A 24,819-nucleotide genomic window follows, 5' to 3' on the forward strand; every position below is an offset into this window, starting at 1 on the left:
CCACAGAACAAGTTCTGAAGTAGCTAAGGGCTAAATTTTGGTGTGCAGAGATTTCCCTTCAAAGTCAGAGAAGGAGAAGCCAACACAGGCAATTGAATTTTTCTGCAGGAAAGGATGAGAACTGACAATTTTTAATAGATCTGCTATGGGTGGGCAGTGGGCTATCCCTTTTACATAATTAGCTCATTCAATTTTCAAAATAGCCCTAAAAGTTAGGTAACCTGATGTCTATTTTAATGATGAAAAATCTGAGACTCAGGGAAGTCAGGGACAAGAGCAGTATTAAAATCTTGCTCTTTCTGCAGTATTGTGCTGCCTCCATGAAGACATCGCTGGAGATAGAAAGTGAGCTGGATTCCAGGACGGAGTGACAGTGGGAGAGAGGCACTGAGTGAGACCAAATGACAAGGTCCATATGAAGGGGAAGTTGATATGGGCCAGAGGAGCTGAGACTGATAATCCAGACAGCTAATACAATTAGCTATCAATTTGGGGGAACTTTATATGTGCCTGGCCCTGTGCTGAATGATTTATAGGCATGATCCCCTTTACTCCTCACAAAAACCCTTTGGTGCAGGTATTACTATTATCACCATTTTACTGTGAGGGGCGTGAGACATAGGAAAACTTATACAGCTAGCAACTGGTGGACTTGAGACTTGAGGTTGCCAGCTATTTCTGCCTTGATATAGATTTGTGTTCCCACCAGCAGAAGGAAGCACAGACAAGCCCTAAGGGGCCTGAGCGCCTGCTCAGGGTACATAGAAGGTCCAGGGACATTGGTGATTTGTCTTTCCCAGGGAAACTGGCCTGGCCTGGATTTTTTCAGAATTCCTGTTCACAGCACAAGATCTTCTTGGACTTTTGCTGTAATCTAGGCTTCCTGTCCAGGTCACTGCATGATTAGTCATGCTTAACAAAAACGGAAATAAGTGCATTAGCCTTTATTTGAACTTTGAATAACTCAAACCAGTGGGGCAAAAGGCACAATTGCACATCTTGAGACTTACTTTCCAATTAGAGGGATAGAATCTGGAAAGTACTTCTGGAAGAAATTCAGCACATCACTACTAGTTTGCAGTTTTTCAAACTCTTCAAAGGGCATGAACAAAGTACACGTGAAAGATTTGTTCTGTGAGAAGAAAAGGAACAGTGTGAGAGAGATCAGGGGGCCAGGCAATGCTGGCACTAAGGCAGACCCCTAAATCACAGACCACTTGCTGTGGCTCAGGGGCCTCTGGGAAGAATGTCCAAGCAGACAGGAAAGGCAGCCTCTCTTTCTTCCCTCACTCCCAAGGAAAAGCTCCGTCAAGTCCCAAGGTGCTCCCCAGCTTCTTGGTTATCAGGAGAATTTTATACTGTAAACTCAAGATATTTTCACCAAGCAAACATTACACTTCTTAGATTATTAATAGATTGGTTGGATTTGATTTCTCCTCTTTTTTTTTCTTTATTGTTGTTCCATTTAAGATGTTATGATATTAAGGCATTAGACCCTAGGACTGTTAATAAGTGAAGAAAAAAAAAAGTAAAAGACCAACCAGAGAAATATCAATAGGTATATCTGTCTATATTATCTATATAGATAATATAGATAATAATAACTATATATGTGTATATATTATATATTAACATAGCAAAAAATTTCTTTCTAATGAAAGAACAGCCATGCTCTTTTGAGATAATGATTTTTCCAATGTTGTCCTACAGATATTAAAGGATGAAAGATACTTCCTAATATATAACCTAAATCTCTTTGGCTTTATTTCGGGACCATTTCTTCCTGTGCTGTCTTGGGGAAGATGGCAGTCAGGTACCACCACACATAAACCCCCATTAGTCATTCATATACGTTAAATATCCTCTCCAAAGTAAATAGTTTGGATTCCTTCAGGTTTTTCCTCAGTATCCCCAGAGTTTCAGATATAATCACTAAATAGACTAAACAATGATGAAGTTGATTACATTCATGCATACAGAGTATAAAAGTAAGTAACGAAAAACATTAATTATATATGCAAAATTACAGTTGATAAGAAATTTTACACTACCATGTTAGGAAGTGCAATCATCATAAAGGTATCTCTAGGCCAAATATGTAGATAATTAGGTTCCATGGCATACTGCAGGGAAAAAAGGAATATATAATTAGTGTATTAATGTAGCACATCTGCATTAACAAATTAAACATGATGATTCTGTTTATGTTATAATTGTTTCCACAGCAATTTAAATCAGTGTCATATGCATGGTGATGTGCACATCCATTGCTATGTAAAGCAGAAGTTTTCTTAGAAAAGACTTTGTGTTCTGTCTTTATAAACTCAGGCTTAGGTAAGTTTTTGATACCATGTATAATTGAAGATTTGAGAACATGCTGTAAGATATTCATTTTCTCTCTCTCCTCTATTTCCATGGACACACGCACATATATACACATACACAAATATGTATACATACATATATAAAATATATATTATATACACACATAAGCTGTGGATGTGTGTATATATGTGTAATATTTTTCTACTTTATTTTTTACCTTATTTGGGTACTTATTTGTATAAACAGAAAGATTCTAAGTTTAAATTTCATGGACAAAACAAAATTTTACAAACAAGCCTCTTATTGCTTGTTTACTACAACATAAATGATAGAGAGAAATGCTCCCTCTTTAGCAAAGCCACTACAGGACAATAGCCGCCTGAGTAGGTATGTATGGCTTGGGCACATGAATTGACCCAAAGACCCAAGTGACCCAAACCACTGAGGTTCCCAGGGGTATTACATATATAAGAATATGCCATCCGTTTCCCAACTATTTTAAGTTTGTATTATTTTCTATAAATGTTTAGACAGCACCTACCATGTATATGTCTTATGGTAGTAAAAAGATGACAGAAAGTACATCTTAGTCTCCTAGCTAACATTTTCACACTTTTTTATAGTTATTTGTGTCTTAGGAGATGAAACTGCTTCTTCCCGGCTTTTTTATCCCCAGAGCCCCAAAGAAAGCCCAATACACAGACAAAGAGATGAATAAGTGAATAACACTTTGACACCAAAGATCTCACAAAGCAGTTGAATAGGCAAGATATATACATATGAAAAGCTCCCAAAAACTTCTCTTTAACAACAACTCAAGTGGTAGAGAGACAAAATGATTTGGTGCCTAGGTAGAAGTTTAGGAAATAAAAACTGGCCAGGTAAGAAGATTGTGGGTCTGGGATGGCTGAAACAAGGGATTGGTAGATTAGATAGCGGTGAAGGACAGTGGCTGCTGGTGAGGGTGAGCACGCTGAGCAATGTGGAGGGGGCACAAATGAGCATGGTGCCTTACTGGTAATAGGACACCAGCCTGGATGAGGTGAGCCTCCTTGCTTCCCTCTTGCTATCTTTTGACCTATTCTACATGGTGTTGATAAAGCAAATATGATACCAAAAACATTTTGATATTCATACATATTTCATGACCCTAGAAAACAACTCTTTAAATTTCCAGGTTCTTTATTCCAAGTCACGCTCTCAATAGATATCCTTATGCAACAGCGGTCCCAAGGTCAGATTTGTCATAATTCCCATGGGTCTTCTTACTACAAGTCCCTCCACACATAAAGTCTAAGCGAGACAGTTTGCTTGCTGTGCAAAAACAGCTTTAAGATAAGCTCCCACATAATTCCCAAAAGCACTCCCTTAATATTCACCCAACTCTGTCACTCATCCAATCTCTCCCTCCTACTCCACCTGTCAGAGATGGAGTGAAAATGTCTGCTACATTAGAAAAAGAAAAAAGGGAGGAAGAAAAGGAAAAAGAAAAGAAAGGAAGGAAGAAAGAAAGAAGTGGAGAAAAAGTTTCATAGAATTGTTTTTGGGCCATGTCAAAATATTCCCATGTCTGGTCACATTACTATGTCAAAACAGCATTTCTTAAAAGAGTAAAAACTTTCTATAAACCACCAATCATTACTATTAAATAGGAACACCTTGTAAATAAATGGCTATCTTAAATCTACACTAGTAGGCATGATCCCACTCAAACTGGGGACAATTTTTCAACAGAATCCTATAATCCAGAATTATCAGATCCTGGGCCATTAGAATATGACCCACCTGAAGACCATAAAATATCATTGAAGAATTAGTAAATCCATGTTTAACCAGGAGGAAGAAATAGAAAGACAACGAAATGTTAAAATATGGATTTGACTGGCTGATAGTTTAGTATATAAGTGGTATATAATACCACTATCCCAAACTGACAAACTATTTCATAGATGTCTGAATTTCAAATAGTATAGATTAAATCAGTACCTTAAAAATATGTTTTATATGCAAATCAAGTATTTAACTAATGCTGTTTACTTTTCATTACTGATAAGCCAAGATCCTCATTGCTTCTGTTGGTGTTTTAATTTTCCTTATTAAATTCCTACATTTATTTGTTTATGACAATACACAATATACATACTACATATTTCCCTCCAGCCACATACAGTTTAACATGGGAAGGAGGGAATGAGAAACATGCAATGCAAATCTCTTTGAAACAACTTGCTGTTCACTTTATTTAATAACTTTTGCATTTAATCATGAGTATAAGAACTCTGGATTGTCAGTATACATAGTTGATTCCCAACCCAATTTTTTTCTTCCAAGAGATAATAGAAAAATGATATTATTGTGTAAGACAAATCCCCTGTGTGTTTCCAATAAGGTAGTTGTAATTCCTCTCCTTTCTTCCATTCAAGAAAACATATCAAAAGGTAAGGGAGTGAGAGTGATATTATTAAAGAGATACCTGTACATCCAATTTATTATTAATTACAAAATACTTGTGGCCTTGATCAAGATATGCTATGAGAACAACTGCACTAGAATATGCTTCTATACTAATACGGGACAGGGGGAGGAGGAGAGTTGTAGAAAGAAGAAAAGAAAGGGAAAGGACTTACATCCCCATTCTTAGGTGGAATAGTCAATTCCATGAACCCATGAGGAATGTATTGTTGACTGTAATCAAAGCGGGGTTTCTTCATGAGGTGAGTTCTGACAGTGGAATAGGCTCCATCACATCCTACAATGAGGTCACAGGTGACATCTTTGGCAACGTTCGCATGTCTGAAAAATAAAATAAATCATCAAAAAAAAAAAAGCCTAGTGGTGAAAATGATGAAGTACCTCTATTGGGTATAAAAAGTAGTGACTTAATGGGGCCACTACTCACTTTTACCTATCTGATTTAGAGCTTTGAGTGGATAGCTATAAAATGAAGATAACAATTGTCCCAGTCATGGGTTCGCTTATGAGAATGAGGATAACACACAACCATACTGATTAACAAAGACATGCTAGGCCACAGAAGCATGACTAAGAGGTGAGTTCCCTGCATGAAGGAAGAGAACCTTGAAAAGAAAGCAAAGTGTTTCAAATGGAGGGAATGTATGAACAACCACAGGGATGTGACCAGAATCTTCTAGGAGCAACACATTTGTCTTGAACAGAGGGGATCAGAAGATGAATTTAAGAAAAGAATACAATTGGGAAGGGAGGAGAAGAGAATGAATGTTAAGACAAAAGGTTTAAATACATTATTCTGGCAAATGGGAGAAAACAATTTTTTTCCATTGGGGAGATGGTGTATAAAGAGTAGTAATTTAAGATAACTTACTTAGGAGTGGAAACATTGCAGTGGAGCCAGAGTGCAGACGGGAAAGAAATGGGGACAAGGTGACTGTAGTAGCCTGCATGTGTGGGGATGAGAGCCCAAGGATTGTGGCGCTCAGGAAGAAGGAAGACATAGGCTCTGAGGCAAACAGAAAGTATGAATGATTGGTGCATGTTTATAGGTCTAGTGGGAGAAAATATGGAAAGGGCTACATCAAGGATGATTTTAATTATTTGGGTAATAGTACTAGGGAAGTCAGGAATGGGAGATGCTTGGTGACAAATAGAGGATCAAGGTTTTAGATGTGTCTGAGATTATGGCAAGTAGTTGTGAAGGTGTTTAATGGGAAATTAATATTGATTAAGATTGAAATAAGGATTGAGAATGAAGAAAAAGGCCTGGCCTGGAGATGTTAATCATAGAAATGTGAATTTACAAGTAGTTGTTGAATGAACTGTGAATCCATGACATATCCCACGAGTGGGATATGAGGTTTAGAACTCTAGAGGAAATGGAGTTGGCCAAAGGGAGGCAGACAAACAGTATTCAGAAAGAGGGGAGGAGACAGGGCAGCGGAGGGTCATCTGTTTCAAGGGAGGAGAGTGTTTGAAGCAGAGTATGGTTACTAGTGTACTAGTGTAGAATCAGGAAGAATCACTGGTGCTAGTATTCAGAAGGCATCTAAGACCTATTTTCAATATAAAATTACTTGATTCTAGAAACTATTTGAATTACCCTGTTAGTTATCATTTAATTCTTTCAAAAGAGTCAGAGAACAAAGTTTACAGGTACAATTCTCCACGTCAACCCTTCACCTCTGAAGTCAAAAGGCTAACCGGTGATTACCCAAGCACTGTGATCGTTCCTTCCTCAGCATTACATTTCAACAGCCTGTGGCCAAAGTGCACCTTTGCATTGGGATATTTCTCAACAGCTGAGGAAACAAAGAAAAACAACTAATAGAAATGAAATTCCAATTCTTATTTCACTTAATCAAATTGAAATATTAATCATTTTCTGAGAACAGTGTGATAGAGATACTTATTCTTACCAATGTAAAAATGAGTTAGTTAAAAGGTAATTTGACAACTATTTGGCAAATGTTCCAGGATAATTTGGTAGCAAAAGAGATAAATAAAAATCAACTATCCTCATCTCAAAAAAAAAAAAAACTAATTCCATTATGCAAATTCTTATATCACTGTAATTGTTGGCACCCTAGGAAAGAAGCTGTCATCACATATTTTAAAAGTTTTCCCCAATTTAAGGCTTAATTTGTGATCGGAAATATTCAATCAAACTTCCTTTCTCATACTATGTCTGACTTTATATTTCTTTTTAGCAAGTCCTCTAGACTTCTAGCTCAATTTGTCATAAATATAGATTATTGATACTAATTCTTTTTGTAATCAAACACTGCAACAGTTAGGGGAAAATGAGTAAGAAGATTTGAAACTTAATAAGTAGAATCAAATTATTTTAGTGCTTTCTTTGCCTGCTAACAATCTATAGTGTATTTCGTTTTCTGAATTATTAATTATGTTCTTATCATAGTAGTAAATTTATTTTTGTTCCTATTAGTTCTCATGGGCAGGAGATCTATAATTAGTGGTTATTTATTGTTCTTAAAGCTACAAATCAGAATGCAGGTGTTAGAGCTGGAATAGACCTCAGAGATGATTTATTTCAAAACTCTTCATCTTATAAATGGAATAACCAAGATCCTGGAGGGAAAGACAATTTGCCTGAGATCATACAAAGTAAAAAAATTAGGAAAAATAATCCAGAAGTCTGACTTCTGTACTTATCTCTCCTTTTCATCTCAGGTTTTGTCTTTTTTTTGTTCTGCTTTGCTTGAGTTTGATTTGGGGTCTGAAGACTTTAAGATTCTTGGACATGGGATTAGAAGCTTTAGAATATTGAAATCTGAGATAAGCCTAAGACTGATCTATGTTTAAGAAACCTTTTGACAAATAACTTGGAGAAGTCAGAGTTTACCTGAACCACTATGGGTGTCTTTTATCAATACAAACACAAAATGTGTTTGTGGAATCAACCTTTTTGTAAATTAAATTTTATTTTATTTTCAAATTAGATGTATAGTAATACATCCCAAAGAATTTTCCATGGAACACTAGTCCTGTGATATGCTCCCTAAAATAATTGTTCTGTGGTCAGTCATTAGAGAAATGCTCATACTTTGACCCTCCTGGCTGTGCTGTCCTGGTCCCCAGATATATGTTGCTCTAGAGTGCTTGAAATGCAGCTGGTCTGAATGGAGATGTGATGTACCCACTGGGTTTTGACAACTTAGTACCAAAAAATAAAAAGAATAAAATGTCTCATGAGTAGCTTTCTTACATTGATTGTACATTGAAATGATAATATTTTGGATATATTAGGTTAAATATACTATTAAAATTAATTTCACCTATTTCTTTTTAGGTTTTCTAATGTGGTTAATATAAAGTTTTAAATTATACATGTGGCTGGCATTTGTGGTCACATCTTAGACAGCATTGCTCTAGAAAATCCACACTGCAGACTAGTAGAATAAAGGCCCTGAGAAGTACTGTAAGAAAAGACTTTTAAAACTAAGTTGATGCAGGGTTTATTAAATTTACCTGACCACATATACTTTTTCTGTTTGTTTTACTTAACAATTATTAATAGCCCACCAAATAGTAAACTATGAAACAATCCTACATGAAAAGCTGATTCAGAGAAGTGACTTAGTTACAGTACTTTCAGAGGTGAGGCTCTTCTATTAGAAGGAATGAGCATTTATCTGTGGAATGGGTGGCTCACACATCTGATGCCATGTAAAGGAATAAGAGCTGTGTAAAAGAACTTTATATGTCAAACAAACTTTAGGAGTCAAGAGATTCAGCATTCTTTTTATCAACATATTTATGTCATTTATGAAATTGCATGCTGTGCAGTGCACCCCTAATGAAAAACAGGGGAGCATGCAAGATTGGATCTCCTTATTATTAGCAGGTGTTTCATATATTATATATAATACTGGAGGCTGTGACCATAATAGTTAAAAACATGGACTTCGGAATAGACAAACTCAAGTTCAAATCCAGATTCTACTACTTATTAGCAGTGTAATCTGCTGCTCTGTGGAGCTCTCCAAGCCTCCTTTACCATCTATAAAACTGAGGTAAAAATAATTCCCACTTCACAGAGTTGTTTGGAGGGTTATACAAATTGATGCAATATAAAGCAGTTAACATAGTGCGTGGTGCATCAGTGAATATTGTCTATTATTTTTATCAATAAATTCATAGGATACTCTTAAGAGATTATCTTAGGTCCACTATGCTACTTTTTCAAAAATCTGTTTTGTAGTTTCTTTTCTTAAGATCAACATGAATATATCAAGCAACCTAGCCCACCCCCACCTATCTACTCATCCAAAAGTCAGTCTTACAACTACAAGTAAAGAAGTAGAAATAAGAATACTAAGCCCTATATCTTAAGTACCTGGTGAATCAACTAGAGTGACCTTCCCTATCACTCCTCCTCCCAGTTGAATTCAATTCAACAGATATGTTGCAAACTCACCCTGGGTAGGGGACTGAGGAGAAACACAGATAAATCATTGGAACCTCTGCTCTCCAAAAATCCAAGGCTGCTGGAACGCATTGAGGGATTGATTGATTTAAAAGAAAGTAGAAATACTAATGGCATGCTTTGCATGGAATGAATCTGTTTAGTACAAATGCTGAAGAAGAGAAAAAACTATGATAAAGGGCTACATGGAATGTGATTGGATTGATTATCCAAGCTACAAATTTAATTTGCAATCCAGGGACTTTTCAATTAATAGGTAGGTCTTTTTAGTTACATGAGCATCTTCAGGCTTATACACAACTTCCTCTTTCTCAACCTCCTAAACCCTGAATCTGTTTTGTCTCCTACAAATATCTTGAATCTATACCTCCCCCCAACCACTTGGCTATAGCTTTAGTCCAGGGCCTTGTTTTTGCACACAGGGATTATCATAATACTCTAAAATCTGCAGCCCTCTATCAGCCTTCACACTATTGCTTTTCATCTTTCTGATAAGAAAATCTAATTGTCTCTTTGAAAATTGTTACATCTGTATATCTGTTGTTCCACTAGACCATGAGTTCTTCACTGAGGAGTGAGCACTCATTCAATCCAGTGCCTAGAAAACAATAGGAATTCAATACACGCTGAACAAATGATTTTTATTTAGATCACTGATAGAATGAAAAAGAGATGCTGGAAGATGCATCACCACTACTTTTTTTTTTTTTTGCGGTACGCGGTCCTTTCACTGTTGTGGCCTCTCCCGTTGCAGAGCACAGGCTCCGGATGTGCAGGCTCAGCGTCCATGGCTCACGGGCCTAGCCGCTCTGCGGCATGTGGGATCTTCCCGGACCGGTGCACGAACCTGTGTCCCCTCCATCGGCAGGCAGACTCTCAAGCACTGCGCCACCAGGGAAGCCCTCTACTTTTAAAGAAACACTTTGTATTGTACATAGTCTTGCTCTTAATAACCCCCCCAAAAAGGAATAGTAAACAAATCTCAGTAAATCATGTGACAATCATTAGTCTCATGTGCTTTACAGAAAGTGACAACTGGTGAATAAAGCACTGGACTTACCAGTCAATAGATCCTTGTTTAGATTTTCTCTACTTATAGAAAGAATATACTGCAAGAAAAATATAATAGATACTGTTTGTTTCTGAAGAATGGACAAATATGCTTCTATTTTACTCACTCAGCAATAGGAAATATTAATCATTTAGCAGAAGGTTGCAAGCTCAGTTTTATAACCATTTAACTAAGTAATTTTTTTCTATAAACACTTTAATCAAATACATGTTATACAATGTTCACGTTTAAACTTAGGTTCGATACTATAAAAAACAAACCTTTTTCTGGTAGCAAAAACATTAGTTTCACTAAGATAGTTTTAACAATCAAACATAAATCTCATATATTCATCTTAGGTCTCTAAATCGAGCTGTGTAAAAAACTTCAGAAATGACAGCACTACTAGAATAAATGTACTATTTCCCAAAGAAACTACTTTGAAAGCCTTCATTTCAGTGTGAAAGGCTGTGTGTGTGTGTGGTGTGGTTGTGGTGGGGTGAGGGTTGCTAGGAGTAGGTGGAACCCAGCTGGGACATGTGTTGGTTTTTTCTGACTTCATAGGGCCAACTGTTCCATGAGACATGGTCAGAACAGTGCATAGGGCCCATGATATTTTCAGGGATTCATGAAAATATTTTAATTTTAGTTTATTTTAAAATCAGAAGAAAAAATAAATATAATGAGTATATATAAGAATGAATCCAGTCTGGATTATTTTCAAGATTAATATAATCTTTATATCAATGCACTCATACAATCTAATTTTCAATATTTATTGTTTTATAGAGAAAGGGTCTCACAAAGGCAAAAGTGCCTATCTAGAGCTCATGAAAGTCATAATGCAGTCTTGCAATTCAGGGCAAGTCTATTGCTTTAAAATTTTAAAGCATATAATTTTCCAAATTATGGGACATTACAACATTTAACACAAATATGGTAATTTATTAATCTTCACCTCATTCAAATATAGGCATTTAAAATTAACAGCTAAATCTATACACGGTGTAAAAATAACTTGGTCATGATACAGAAGCAGTGACTGAGGAGGAGCTTCCTGTGTCTTTGCTGTAAATTAAAATTAACAGGGATGTCTTCATTCTCTGCCTCATGGTTGTTTTCTAGTCTTCTACATTATTAATCATTGCATTTCCATAGAAACCACACTTGTTATTCAAAGTATATTAGGAAACATTCAAATTATAAAGGCTTATTAATGTGAGGAAAATATTCTTTCCCTTTCACTTGATTCCTTTCAGGCTTAGTTGAGATAATCTGGGAACTAATAATCTGGGAACCAACAGACATGTCGGTCCTGCAGGAAGGCCAGGGAGAGTCCCGGTCTAATCTACTCCATATCTTTGAGCAATATCTTATTATAACCAAAAGTTAGAGTCACTCACATCAAGCTTCACTTCTCCAATACATATTCTAAAAGGCTTATCTTGTGAAGAATAAGTAAGAATAAGAACAAACAAGTCAAGAGCTATAAAGTGGCCCTTGTAACCAAACCTAAAATAAGTAGGATAATCTCCTTTGGAGATTCGTAAGACAATAGTTGCAGTGCTGACTTTTTCAAATATGCTAGGAAAAAATGTTTACATTCTAGTCCTGAAAGCCTTCAAATGAGAATGTTTTCTAGTAAGGGGGCACCATTTCTGTATTTTGGGTATAGGAGTTTAGCAAGAAGAATTGGAGGAACTCTGACCCGCTCTGTATATTGGAGAGTATTTTGATATTTGGCAACTGGGGAGGGAAATGGGAGGAACCAGTAAGACTCACCACAAGGGAGAAAGGGCAGAGAAATAACAGCTGGGGGAGGGAGGCTCAGAGAAGGGGGTATAGAAAGGATTTCAGAGGTCAAACTGTACACACTAGAAATTTATAAATTGTTTGCTGTGTCCTGTGCAAGGTGGACCTTCCATGACCCCCAAGTCTTCAGCATATTCATGTGTATTTTGAGTGAGTGCTTTTTGTATGGAAAATGGTGAAAATGGTGAGTTTCATGTGTGGCCATCATGGTACACAGCCAATACTAGAGGAGAGGCAGTGGACACCAAGAAGTCCATAGGACAGTAGGTAGGCTCCCTGAGCATTCGAAGGAATCCTAGGGTCATGGGGATGGCTTTGCACTTCCACAGTCTGTGGAATCGACCAATTCAAAGCAATTTTATATAGTTCTTAAAAGACAAGGAGACCCCATGTTCGACTCCAGTATAAAGACAGTTTTGCAAAGCTATAAATTTAGCATTAACTCAATTGTTAAGAATTGAGAAATGGCAAGATTGATGGGGAAGGATCATTTCCTCATTCCATATTGAAGGCCCTGAAATGAGAACTCCCACCAACACTTTCAACTTCCTGGAGAGTCATTGGTGATGAAACTGCTCCTCTCTCTCTCTCTCTCTCTCTCTCTTTCTCTCTCTGTGAGGGTAAGGAAGTCAATTTTAGCCTCAAGTCCAAGTCACTCTTTTCATCTAGCTTCCCTGTTATTTTTGAACCATATCTTACTCCTTGACCTATTCATACTTTATTGGTTCAATCTCTGGGGAAGGGATGGATATGCTGAATTGGACCTCCTCAGCACAATGTTAATCCAAGAGAAAGGTGGGATGACTATTACGAGTCGCTCTCATTTTAGCAAAAAGAAACAGTGCAACTCAGCAGTACTACCAGCACTCCTCTGAGGGCCTCCTACACCATGCTCGCTGGCTGTTGTCTGTAAGGAAACCTGTCTTGTTTCTCCCTTGCTGCTGACCTCATGTGATCATGCAGCCTGTTTCTTTCTCCAAGGTGGTTGGAGTCAATGCATCTAAAGCTGCTGATCGCTGTGAGATTCTTTGCAAGTTTTCTCATCACTGGACACACGTGACACTTAAAAATTTACATTGTTTAGAAATTTGGTCTCACCCAACGTCCCTCCATAGATAGACTGTCATTTGATTGGAACAGTGCTATTTCGCTGCCAATCTAAGATTTAAACAAAATGTGTTTCAAGCCTCACCTTCTCTTCTCTGAAAATGAAAGCTTTCCTCCCTCTCTGAACCATATAGCTGAGTGCCCCTGCCATCACTCGGGTGAGTTCTTTTCACAAGAACTTGATTACTATCTGTCCTCCCCAGGTTGCAAGCTCCTCTCCTGTTGCTCAGCAACTAGCACAGGGCATGGCTAGCATAGCACAGGAGGACAATTATTGCTTCCAGAAAAGATACATTTAGTTAGTATAGTTTATACTTGACTTGCATGTGTAAATCTTACTTGCCTATCAAGAAGAGGCAATTCTTTTCTTTCTTATAGCACCAAACTCAATTTGGGGCCAATTAAACAGGACATATTAATTATCTGAAGACATTTATCTGCCTATGGATGGTCAGTGGACTTTCTTTCCCTTCCTTCCCCTGCCAGGCTCATGTATTAAGACTCTGTACCTAAGTTTTCATAATGCCAAAATAAGCAGGTTATTATTTCTAAAAAGTCATTAAATAGAAAATTTTAGTCCTTCCCCACTACCCCCTCATTCCCACTTAGTCGTTGGAATGTTTTACTTTTCAATTACTTTTTTTTTTTTTTTTTTTTTTTTTGCGGTACGTGGGCCTCTCACTGCTGTGGCCTCTCCCGTTGTGGAGCACAGGCTCCGGACGCGCAGGCTCAGCAGCCATGGCTCACGGGCCCAGCCACTCTGTGGCATGTGGGATCTTCCCAGACCGGGGCACGAACCCGTGTCCCCTGCATCGGCAGGCGGACTCTCAACCACTGCGCCACCAGGGAAGCCCTTCAATTACTTTTTAAATGCACACAAAATTTACCATCTTAACCATTTTTAAATATACAGTTCGATGGCATTAAATACATTTACATTGTTGCGCTACTATCAGAACCATCCATCCACAGAGCTCTTCATCTTGTAAACCTGAAACTCTGTCCCCATTAAATAATAGCTCCCCATTCCTCCCTTCCTCCAGGCCCTGTCAACCACCATTCTACTTTCTCTTTCTATGAATATACCTACTCTAGATACCTTACATAAGCAGAATTATATAGTACTTAACATTTTGTGGCTGGCTTATTTAGCTTAGTTTATCTAAGGTTTATCTATGTTGTAGAATATCAGAACATCTTTCTTTTTGAAGGCTGAATGGTATTCCTTTTTATGTTGTATAGAAAACCTACACCTCTGCTGTGTGTCTCTCCTTTACTCTCATACTATTACCACACTCACCACACTTCTGACACCATATACATGTGGGAGTTTTCCTCAAACCAGCAATTCTCTGCAACTCCAGCTGGGCACCCTATAGTTTATTCTGACACTACTAACTTGGAGATGGCATCAGATTCCACAGGTTAAAAGCTCAGCCCTACAAGACCATTCCTCTCCTTCACACGCCAATTGCAAATGCAGTTTGTCACCTGTGCTTCTGACTAATCAGCTATAAATCAGAAGTTGCCATGATCCCCTCTTCAAGTTCAATCAGTTTGCTAGAGTGGCTCACAGAATTCAGGGAAACAGGTTACTTACATTTACCAGTTTATTATAAAAGAATATGATAAAGGATACAGATGAACATCTAGGTGGAAGAGATGCATAGGATAAAGTATGTATTTGCCATCTCTGGGTGTGCCACTCTCCCAGTACCTCCATGTGTTCATGAACCTGGAAGCTCTCTGGACCCCATACTTTTGGGATTTTTATGGAGGCTTTATCATGTAGGCATGATGGATAATTAAGTCCATTTCCAGCCCCTCTCCCCGCTCTGGAGAATGGGGGTTGTGTCTGAAAGTTCCAAGCTTCTAATCATGAGTTGGTCTTTCTGGTGACCAGCCCCCATCCAGGAGTCCATCCAGAGTTACCTGGAAAGACACTGCTGTCACCCAGGAAATTCCAAGGGATTTAGAAACTCTGTGTAAGGAACCAAAGACCAAATATTAGAACAAAAGATGCTCCTAGTGTTTTTATCACTTAGAAGATTACAAGGGTTTTAGGAGCCCTATGTCAGGAACCAGTACAGAGACCTATATGTATTTTTTCTATTATCTCACATTAGTATATACCACATTTTGTTTATCCATCCATCAATGGACATTTTGGTTGCTTTTACTTGTTGACTACTGAGAATAATGCTGCTATGATCATGGGTGTTCAAATATCTCTGCCAGACCCTGCTTTCAGTTCTTTTGAATATATACCTAGAAGTGGAATTGCTGAATCATATGGTAGTTCTATTTTTAATTTTTTGAGGAACCACCACACTGTTTTCCACAGTAGATGCACCAATTTACATTCTCACCCACAGGGTACAAGGTTCCTATTTCTCCACACCCTCACCAACACTTATTTTTTGATAGTAGCCACCCTAATGAGTATGAGGTGCTTCAGCTTCTTTAATCAGCACAAGATCCACAAAGACCTTACTCCCATGAGCATATGTGCTTTATTTCTTGCTACCCAAAGTGTGGTCCGTGGACCTGCAGCATGGACACCACCTGGGTGAATTTGGTTTGCAGAACCTCAGCCTCCACCCCAGCCCTACAGAATCAGACTGTGTATTTTAACAAGATCCCAGGTGAGTCTGAGAAGTGCTGATCTACCTACAATGGACACTCTGCAGAGGATCAGAGACGCAGAAGAATATGAACCTCACTTGGGCTCTGCAAAATGAGGCATTGCTGGATAAAGTAAGCTGGGGTTTTTCTATGGTTGATAGATTTATGGTACATTCATTCTCTCTCCCAAAGAAATAAACATAGAAAGAAAGTGTAATCAGATAAAAATACTTTGCCCAACTCTGTACATTACTATTTCAAAGATAAGAAGAAAAACACAAAGTAGGATAATGGATTTTCTTTCTTAAACACTACATCATCATCTGGCCTCTGTTTGAGAAATTATACAATGCTGAAAGCATTTCCAGTTCATTCTATAAATTCTATTATAACTATTACAACTAGAATAATAATAATTTGAGGCAAGAGAGTCAGGGGGAGGCAATAGCATCATAAAACTTAAGTTTGCATAGCGTTGTTCTTGCATAGTATGCTTAACAATAAATACATGGTAATCTCTATCTAGTTGAAAGGAGATGGGAGGGAAAGGGCATCCCAGGCCAGTATGAGTGAAGCATAGAGGCATAAAACAGCCTAATAGCAATAACCATTATTGAATGGTTATTAGGGACTGGGCCCTTTCTAAGCATCTCATATGAATTAACTAGTATATGTTCTTGCATTCTAAACAGGCAAGCAATGTCAAAGATAGGGTTAGAGAAGAAAGGCAGGGCCAACAAGAAAGTAGCAGGTTCCAGACATTAGACTCAGTTATTATCATTTTACAAGAAAAGTATCTCCAGTTAAACCTACCTGTGACTTTGTCCCATAGGGAATTGCAGACTTTTTTCCTGAAAGAGAGTGAATCATTCTTGCTCTCATGGGGATACCTTGGGATACAATCTGAAATAAAATCAGAAATATCAATTTCAATTTCCATAATGTGGCATCATGCAAATAAGGTAGATGTCGATTTTAAAATGTGCTTATTCAAGTATTTTCCAAAAATCAAAAAAATGTAAAGGTCCATGAGAACACAGTATGGTAGAAAATCAATAAAAACTATGTTCCTGCAAATTTTACTTTTTAGGTTTTTTTTAACCTTTAGATTTTAGAATAGACGTCAAGTTTATTTGGTCTAAAGCAAATATTACAAGCGAAGAAATGGTTCATTGTCAGAGAGATTAAGTTATTTTTCTCATGATCACAAAAGAGAGTAATGCATGAGGAGTAAATCCCAGGATTCCTGAAATCCAGTGCAAAGTGCTTTCCTACACATGCCTAAGAAAAATGTGGAAATGCAAATGGCAGTTATATTGACTTATATATCATTTCAAAGACACACTGTTGCAAAAGTGCTATCAATAAAAATATATTATTTCTCTTCACATTTCCAAGAGACATGATAGTGAGAAGTTTGGCAACATTGAATCCATGTAAGGAAAATCTGCAACAGGCACACAATCCAAACACTGAGAGCTCATTGGTTTCAGAATTCAGAAGTTTTCAAATTTTAGATAGGCAATGTAGTGCATATGTGGTTATTATATGACACACAGAGGAGCCTAGGGCACCACCCCAACACAATATTTCTTTAGTAAAACACATTCACACGAAATGAGATTTTTTTTAAAAAGCCTATAAAGAGCCTCACATCAGGTCAAGTTTGCTGCTGAGCGGGTGATGAAAAAGCTTTCTAGTCCCAGAACTTCTGGAGTACAGAGTTGTGGATAAGAGATTATGGACCTAAGTAGTCAAAAGAACGGAGTTCGCCCGCCTCCTCTCACCCTGGATGCCATCTCAGATCACACTTCTGTAGGCAGAGGTTCACAATACTGTTGAGAGCCCAGTGATGATCGAGTTCCCATCTGATACAGTATCTGCCTGCCCCACAACCTGCTCTGGTCCCCCCAGGTGCCTCAAGTGTGAAATGTTCACCCTGTTGTGAAATTTAGAAGTTTGAAAACCTTTGTAAAATGAGCTCTCATGCAGAGGTTTTTTTGGCATTAATTGGTGCTTTGAACTAGGAGAAATCAAGACCGTGCAGTTGTTGAAAAACAGCAGATATTATTTTCTATAAGGAAAATGCATTAACAAGGTACCTGATCTTCCAGGCCAATGGATTTCAAGGCTTGTCGTCCTCTATAAGAAAGGGCCAAATTAATGCTTCTTCCACGTGCAAATTTAGTCACTCGGATATCTAAGATATTGGAAGTAAACCCCATGTTACACACACTTTCTTATATCCTAATACAGGATGAGCATAGAGCACCTGAAAAACTGGTGCCATCTGGACCAAATTAAAAGACCTTGTTAACTCTTTTAAAGAAAACACGGATAGTAATATATTTGCATTAAATTAAATTTAGATAGTTGAGGTTTTTAATGAAATCTAACAGTGCATCTTTTAAATTTTTTTTCTTTTTAAAATCTAAGGAGTTGCCAACAAACAAATGAAAGGATGCTCAACATCACTAATCATTAGAGAAATGCAAATCAAAACTACAATGAGGTATCACCTCACACCGGTCAGAATGGCCATCATCGAAAAATCTATAAACAGTAAATGCTGGAGAGGGTGTGGAGAAAAGGGAACCCTCTTGCACTGTTGGTAAGACTGTAAATTGATATAGCCACTATGGAAAACAGTATGCAGGTTCTTTAAAAAACTAAAAATAGAACTACTATATGACCCAGCAATCCCACTACTGGGCATATACACTGAGAAAACCATAATTCAAAAAGAGACATGTAGGGGCTTCTCTGGTGGCGCAGTGGTTGGGAGTCCGCCTGCCAATGCAGGGGACACAGGTTTGAGCCCTGGTCTGGGAAGATCCCACATGCCACGGAGCAACTGGGCCTGTGAGCCACAACTACTGAGCCTGCACGTCTGAACCCTGTGCTCCGCAACAAGACAGGCCACGATAGTGAGAGGCCCGCGCACTGCGATGAAGAGTGGCCCTCGCTTGCCACAATTAGAGAAGGCCCTTGCACAGAAACGAAGACCCAACCCAGCCATAAAATAAATAAATAAATAATTTTTTTAAAAAAAGAGAGAGACATGTACCACAATGTTCGCTATAGCTCTATTTACAATAGCCAGGACATGGAAGCAACCTAAGTGTCCATTGACAGATGAATGGATAAAGAAGATGTGGTACATGTATGCAATGGAATATTACTCAGCCATAAAAAGAAATGAAGTTGAGTTATTTGCAGTGAGGTGGATGGACCTAGAGACTCTCATATAGAGTGAAGTAAGTCAGAAAGAAAAACAAATACCATATGCAAACACATACATATGGAATCTAAAAAAAAATGGTTCTGAAGAACCTAGGGGCAGGACAGGAATAAAGATGCAGATGTAGAGAATGGACTTGAGGACATGGGGAGGGGGAAGTGTAAGCTGGGAAGAAGTGAGAGAGTGGCATGGACATATATACACTACCAAATGTAAAATAGATAGCTAGTGGGAAGCAGCTGCATAGCACAGGGACATCAGCTCGGTGCTTTGTGACCACCTAGAGGGGTGGGATAGGGAGGGTGGGAGGGAGATGCAAGAGGGAGGGGATATGGGGATATATGTATATGTAAAGCTGATTCAGTTTGTTATAAAGCAGAAACTAACACACCACTGTAAAGCAATTATACTCCAATAACGATGTTAAAAAAAAAAGAAAAAAAATGTAAGGAGGAAGAAGTCAAAGAATCAGAACAACAGCTCACGTTATTCAGTATTGTCTTACCTTCTCTAGCTTCATATACATTAACTTGGAAATTCCTCTTGGCAAGGAAGCATGCATTTAATGATCCCACCTAGGAATCAAAGCAATTTTTTTCAAATTTTTATCTGATTCCACAAATACAGGGAATTTTTGCTGGCTAAATGCAACATCATGTGTGGTCATAGCCTCAGTCATTACACTGATTTACTCAATCACTACAGGAAAATACCATTTGCAAAAATAATGGGATTAACTCAACATTAAGTGGTATAATTTTCAAGGAAGTTTTGGTTTTTCCTTTTTTTTTTACTTTTGTATGATGAGATATAACTTTCATACAAAACAATCATAAACCATGTGTACTGTTTACAGAATAATTAGAAAGCGAACACCCATATAGCCACTCTGATCAAAAAGTAGAACATTGCCAATCTCCTATGTCTCCCCCAAACTCCTCCCCGGTTACAATCCCCAAACTTTCACCTAGAGGTAAACGTTCTGACTTTTGTGATAACCAATCTTTGCTTCTTTATATTTTTACCACTTAGGTATACCTCCCTAGGCAATATAATTTAATTTTGTCTGCTTTTGAATCAGATAATTAGAATCACACTTGTGTATTATTTTTGCAGATGTTTCTTTAACTCAATAATATGCTGATGAGATCCATCCATATGATCTCGCATAAAATCCACTTTCATTACTGTATGATTCTTCATTATGTGAACTCTCACAGACTATTTAACTGTTTTACTGTTGAAGGACATTTGAGTTGTTTCTGTCCTGAGAATATTATTTTTTCCAGTTTTATTGAGATCTAATCGATATATAAATTGTATAAATTTCAGGTATACAGCGTAATGGTTTGATATATGTGTATATTGTGAATTGATGGCCTGGGTTAATTAACAATGCTGCAAAGAACATTTCTGTACATGTGTCCTGGCACACATGTGCATGATTTTTCTCTAGGGTTTTATGCACAGAAGTGGAATCCCTGGTCAAAGGTTTATGTATCTTCACCTTTATTATGCCAAACTGTTTCAAAATTTTATACTAATGTGTTTTCCTACCAGCAGCTTCTGAGAGTTCATCTTTGCTGCCAGCATTTGGTGTTCTCAAACTTTTAAACATAGTAGTGGTTGGGTAAGGTGAGGAGGAGTATAGATTTAATTTACATAAATAAATAGTTATTAATAAAGAGATTGAACACTTTTTCATATATTGATTACCTATTTGCATCTCCTCTCTTGTAAAGTGTCTGTCTTGCCCATTTTTGGTTGAGTTGTCTGTTTTTTCTTCTATCGATCATTTGAGCTATTCAGAGATCTGAGTACAGGGTCTGTCATTTTTAAATGTTGCAAATATCTTCTTCCATTCTGTGGCTTGCTTTTTAAACTATATAGTATCTTTAATGATGAGAATCTATTTTAATGTAGTCACATTTAAGAATCTTTTACATTATTGTTAATGCATTTGGTGTCCTGCTTAAGAAATCCTTCCCTACTTTGAGATTATAACAACGTTTTTGTATATTGTCTTCTCAAAGCTTTATAGCGTTGCCCTCCTAAATAGCTTTATATAGGTTGCAGTGATTAATGCCTCACCACTAGCAACTTAAATTTAAGAACGCCATCTATATTTAATTATCACACTCGAATTTTCAGCAGCATTCAATACTGTTAACTAACCTTTCTTCTTGAAACACTAAATTTCCTTCATTTTCTGTTTTTTTCCATACATCTCTGGCCATTGCCTCTTTCTGTCTTTCACCCTTGCAAAGAAGGACAATCAAATGTTGGGGCTTCTTAAGCCTCCATCCTGGTCTATCTTCCACATCCATGGTGATGCAAAAACTTACATCTCCCACTCAGATCTCTTTTTTGAGCTCATGCATATAGATGTTTAATTGATGTACCTTTTTAAATGTCTCAAAGCACCTCAGAATCAACAGATACAAATTGAAACTTGTGATCCTTGCCCCAAATTGTGTCAGTTCTCTTCACATGGGATGGATGTCTCAATGAATGACATCTCATCCATCCAGTTGCTCAAGCTAGAAATCTAAGAGTCGTCTGTGGCACCCCTCTCTCTCTCATTCTCCACATCCAATCCATTCCAAGTTCTGCCAATTCTACCCTGTAATGTTTCTCCATCTATCCGTCTCTTTTCATTTTCACCATTCTGCTGCTAGTTATCATAATCATTGTGCTCGATTAATGTTGTTTCCTTTTTATTCTACCAGCATTCATCTGACTTCTTGACCATTGATTCTCCACAAGCAGCCATTTGGTGTAATAGTGAAACAGGTCATTTGAACAAAATCTTCTGCTAAGAGAAAAAGAAAGCCCAGGCAGGTGAACTTGGCATTTGGAGCCACACCTAGGGTTATCTACTGATTACAGGGGAGGCAAAGAATTTCAACAGAATTTTTGATAGATTCATGAAGTTAGAGGGACAAAATCTGGAGTGTAGGACACGCACCCCAACCTCCTGTTCAGGAGGGTTTAATAAATGCCCAGGCTTTGGGTTAGGACCCTAAACAGGTATATCTTAGAAGTAGGGTAAACTGGAAATAAATCAATGATCAAAAGGACCAAAGTAGGCTTAGGAATCATCTCTAGCCCTGATTGGATTATGTTCATCTGTGATTGCTGGTAACCACAGCCACCTGACAGAGCAAACATAATCTTCTCAGAGAAAAATGACATCATTGTAGGCCTAAGATTTTCTCCATAATATTTTTACATTATGGAGATCACATCACTGTTCTGTCCCAGCTTTGCTAGCCTTCTTTCAGCTGCTTGTACTCATCATGCTCTCCCTCACCAAAAGATTTCTGTGGCTTACAATCTTCTTCTCTTTCCTCTTTTTCTAGTAAATGCCCATTCATCCTCAGGTCTCCACTCAGCTTTACTTCCTTAAGGAAGCCTTCTTCAGCCACTCTAACTACCTCAAACCCCTTCTTATGAGTTCTCATAGTGCTACAGACTTTTCCTTTGAGTAATGTTAAGGGTTGAATTGTGACACCCCCAAATTCATATGATGAAGTCTTAACCCCAGTAACTCAGTGTGACCTTATTTGGAGACAAGGTATTTACAGAAGTAATTAAGTTAAAATGGGGTCACTAGGGTGCCCCCAAATCCAATATGATGGGAGTCCTTATAAAAAGGGGGATTTGGATACTGAAACACTCATAGAGGGAAGATGATGTGAAGAGACACAGGGAGAAGACGTCCATCTACAAGCCAAGGAGAGAGACCCGGAACAGATCTTTCTCTCACATCCCTCAGAAGGAGCCAACCCTCCTGACACCTTGATTTTAGACTTCTAGCCTCCAGAACTGTGAAACAATAACTATTTATTTTTTAAACCACTTGTTTGTGGTATTCTGTTACGGCAGCCCTAGGAAACTAATACAAAGTGCTTATCACAATTGAAAGTTTACATCCTTAGGGTGATTCTATAATCAATATCTGTCTACCCCACTAAGCTGCAAACTGTTTTTGCTCACCATTTATCCCTGCCCAAAACCATTGTGTTTGCAACACAATCAGTACCTGATCAATATTTGTTGAATGTATAAATGAATGGTAGAGATTACATTTTTAAATAAAATTTATAACCAAACCAAGCCAAATTATATTGAGCATCTGTTATACATGATTTAATCTGCTAGATTTTAGTGATCTAAAGATTGTCAAGCTAAGTACTCAGGCCCACTGACACCTAATTTAGTTCTGGTGTCAGTCTAGTTCAATCTAGTTTAATCTAGTTCAAGAAGAGACAAACATATAAACTAATCAATGTTTAGTAGATTTTATATAAAAATTTTGCAGATCCCCCACAGTATCTGGATTTCATATATCGGTTGGTTAAAAAATATATAATAACTTTAATCATAAAACATTTATATATAATTTTTAAATAATTATATGTTTTAGTCATATAATTTTATTCCATTTACCCAATGTTTTGTGCATATAGATTGAGATACCTTTCCCTGCAAAATAATTCTCAGCCCAGAGGTGGAAATCAATGTTAAAAGAAAGAAAAAAAAAAGGACTAAAGGAAATCTTACAGACCATACAAAGAAGGGATTAATTTTGCCTTAAGGGATCTAGCAGATTGTATTTTTCAAAGATGGTCATAACAATACCTCTTCTGTTATTTGATCTCAACACTCCTCCAGCAAGAAGTGGAGTTTATTTCTTCACTTTCTTGAATCCAGGAGGGCCTGTGATAGCCTTGATCAGTAAAATGCAGTAGAAGCGACACCTGAGCCATTTCCAGGCATAGTCCTTAGCTGGCCTGGAAGCTTCTGCTTCCTGCCATTTGGAAGCCAGTGATCATATAAGAAGAGTACCTATCTGGAGGCTGTTATGTGTGAGAAACCCAAGCCACATGGACAGTACCCATGCAGTTGCTCTAGTTAAGAGCCTCAGCTGAGCGTTTCACCCATCAACAACCAACACAAACTGCCAGCCATGGGAGTGCGCCATCTTGGACGTCCAGCTTAATCAAGCCTTCAGATGACTGCAGCCCCTGGTACATGGCAGAACACCCACAGAACTGTGAGGCGTAATAATAGATTGTTGTTTTAGGCCACTAAGTTTTGGGGTAGTTTATTACACAGCAATAGATAGCCAGAACAAAGGGATTAGTAAAAGCTTACTGGAGAAGACTATGTTTCAGTTGAGTTGAAGAATGAAACTATTTTGACATGTAGAGAAGAAGCAAATTGATAAAGAGTATGAATCCTTTGGAATTTTAAAAACAACTTTCAAGAGATATAGAAAAATGATTATTTGAAAAATATTTATTGATTCCTAAGTATTACAAGAATCTTTGTTAGGCATTAAAAGTGATCCAAAGATAATACATAATGGCTGCCCCAAGGGAGTTCACAGTCTTGTCTGGATCTTCATTTTTTCAAATATTATTCACGTATTTATTTAGCACATATATATTGATTTTTTCCTATGTGCCAGCTCTGTGCTAGATACTAAGGATACAACCAAGAGCAAGATATATCTAGATCTCTCAAGGGGATTACAGTCGATTATAACACAGTGATAAATAGTATGGTGGAGGAAGTACAGCTATGAGAGTATGGAGAAAGGACCCTTAACCCAAATGTAGGGTTACAGAGTAAGATAGGGTATGACTTCTCAGAAAAAAATGAAATCTAATCTGAGACTGAAAGATTGAGTGGGAGTCAGCCAAATAAGTGTGGGTGGGTCAGGAGGAA

The 24,819-nt window shown here is 37.6% G+C and overlaps 1 protein-coding gene across 3 annotated transcripts in view; it reads right to left on the minus strand.

The window, feature by feature from the left end:
* KMO (kynurenine 3-monooxygenase) overlaps nt 1-24,819 on the minus strand; it is a 76,876-nt gene that overhangs the window by 15,441 nt on the left and 36,616 nt on the right. For 2 of the 3 annotated variants that reach the window (XM_082833650.1, XM_082833649.1), the window contains 8 exons: nt 19,589-19,658; nt 17,945-18,042; nt 16,656-16,745; nt 10,308-10,356; nt 6,512-6,599; nt 4,953-5,118; nt 2,052-2,123; nt 1,011-1,132 (listed from right to left, as the gene is read on the minus strand). In XM_082833650.1, the coding sequence (XP_082689776.1) occupies nt 1,011-1,132; nt 2,052-2,123; nt 4,953-5,118; nt 6,512-6,599; nt 10,308-10,356; nt 16,656-16,724 (566 nt within the window). In that variant the 5' untranslated portion in view covers nt 16,725-16,745; nt 17,945-18,042; nt 19,589-19,658. The remainder of the gene's footprint in view (nt 1-1,010; nt 1,133-2,051; nt 2,124-4,952; nt 5,119-6,511; nt 6,600-10,307; nt 10,357-16,655; nt 16,746-17,944; nt 18,043-19,588; nt 19,659-24,819) is intronic. The other variant, XM_082833651.1, reaches the window with a different exon arrangement.

Source organism: Leucopleurus acutus (assembly GCF_964270905.1).
Source record: "Leucopleurus acutus genome assembly, chromosome: 2".
NCBI lineage: Eukaryota > Metazoa > Chordata > Mammalia > Artiodactyla > Delphinidae > Leucopleurus > Leucopleurus acutus.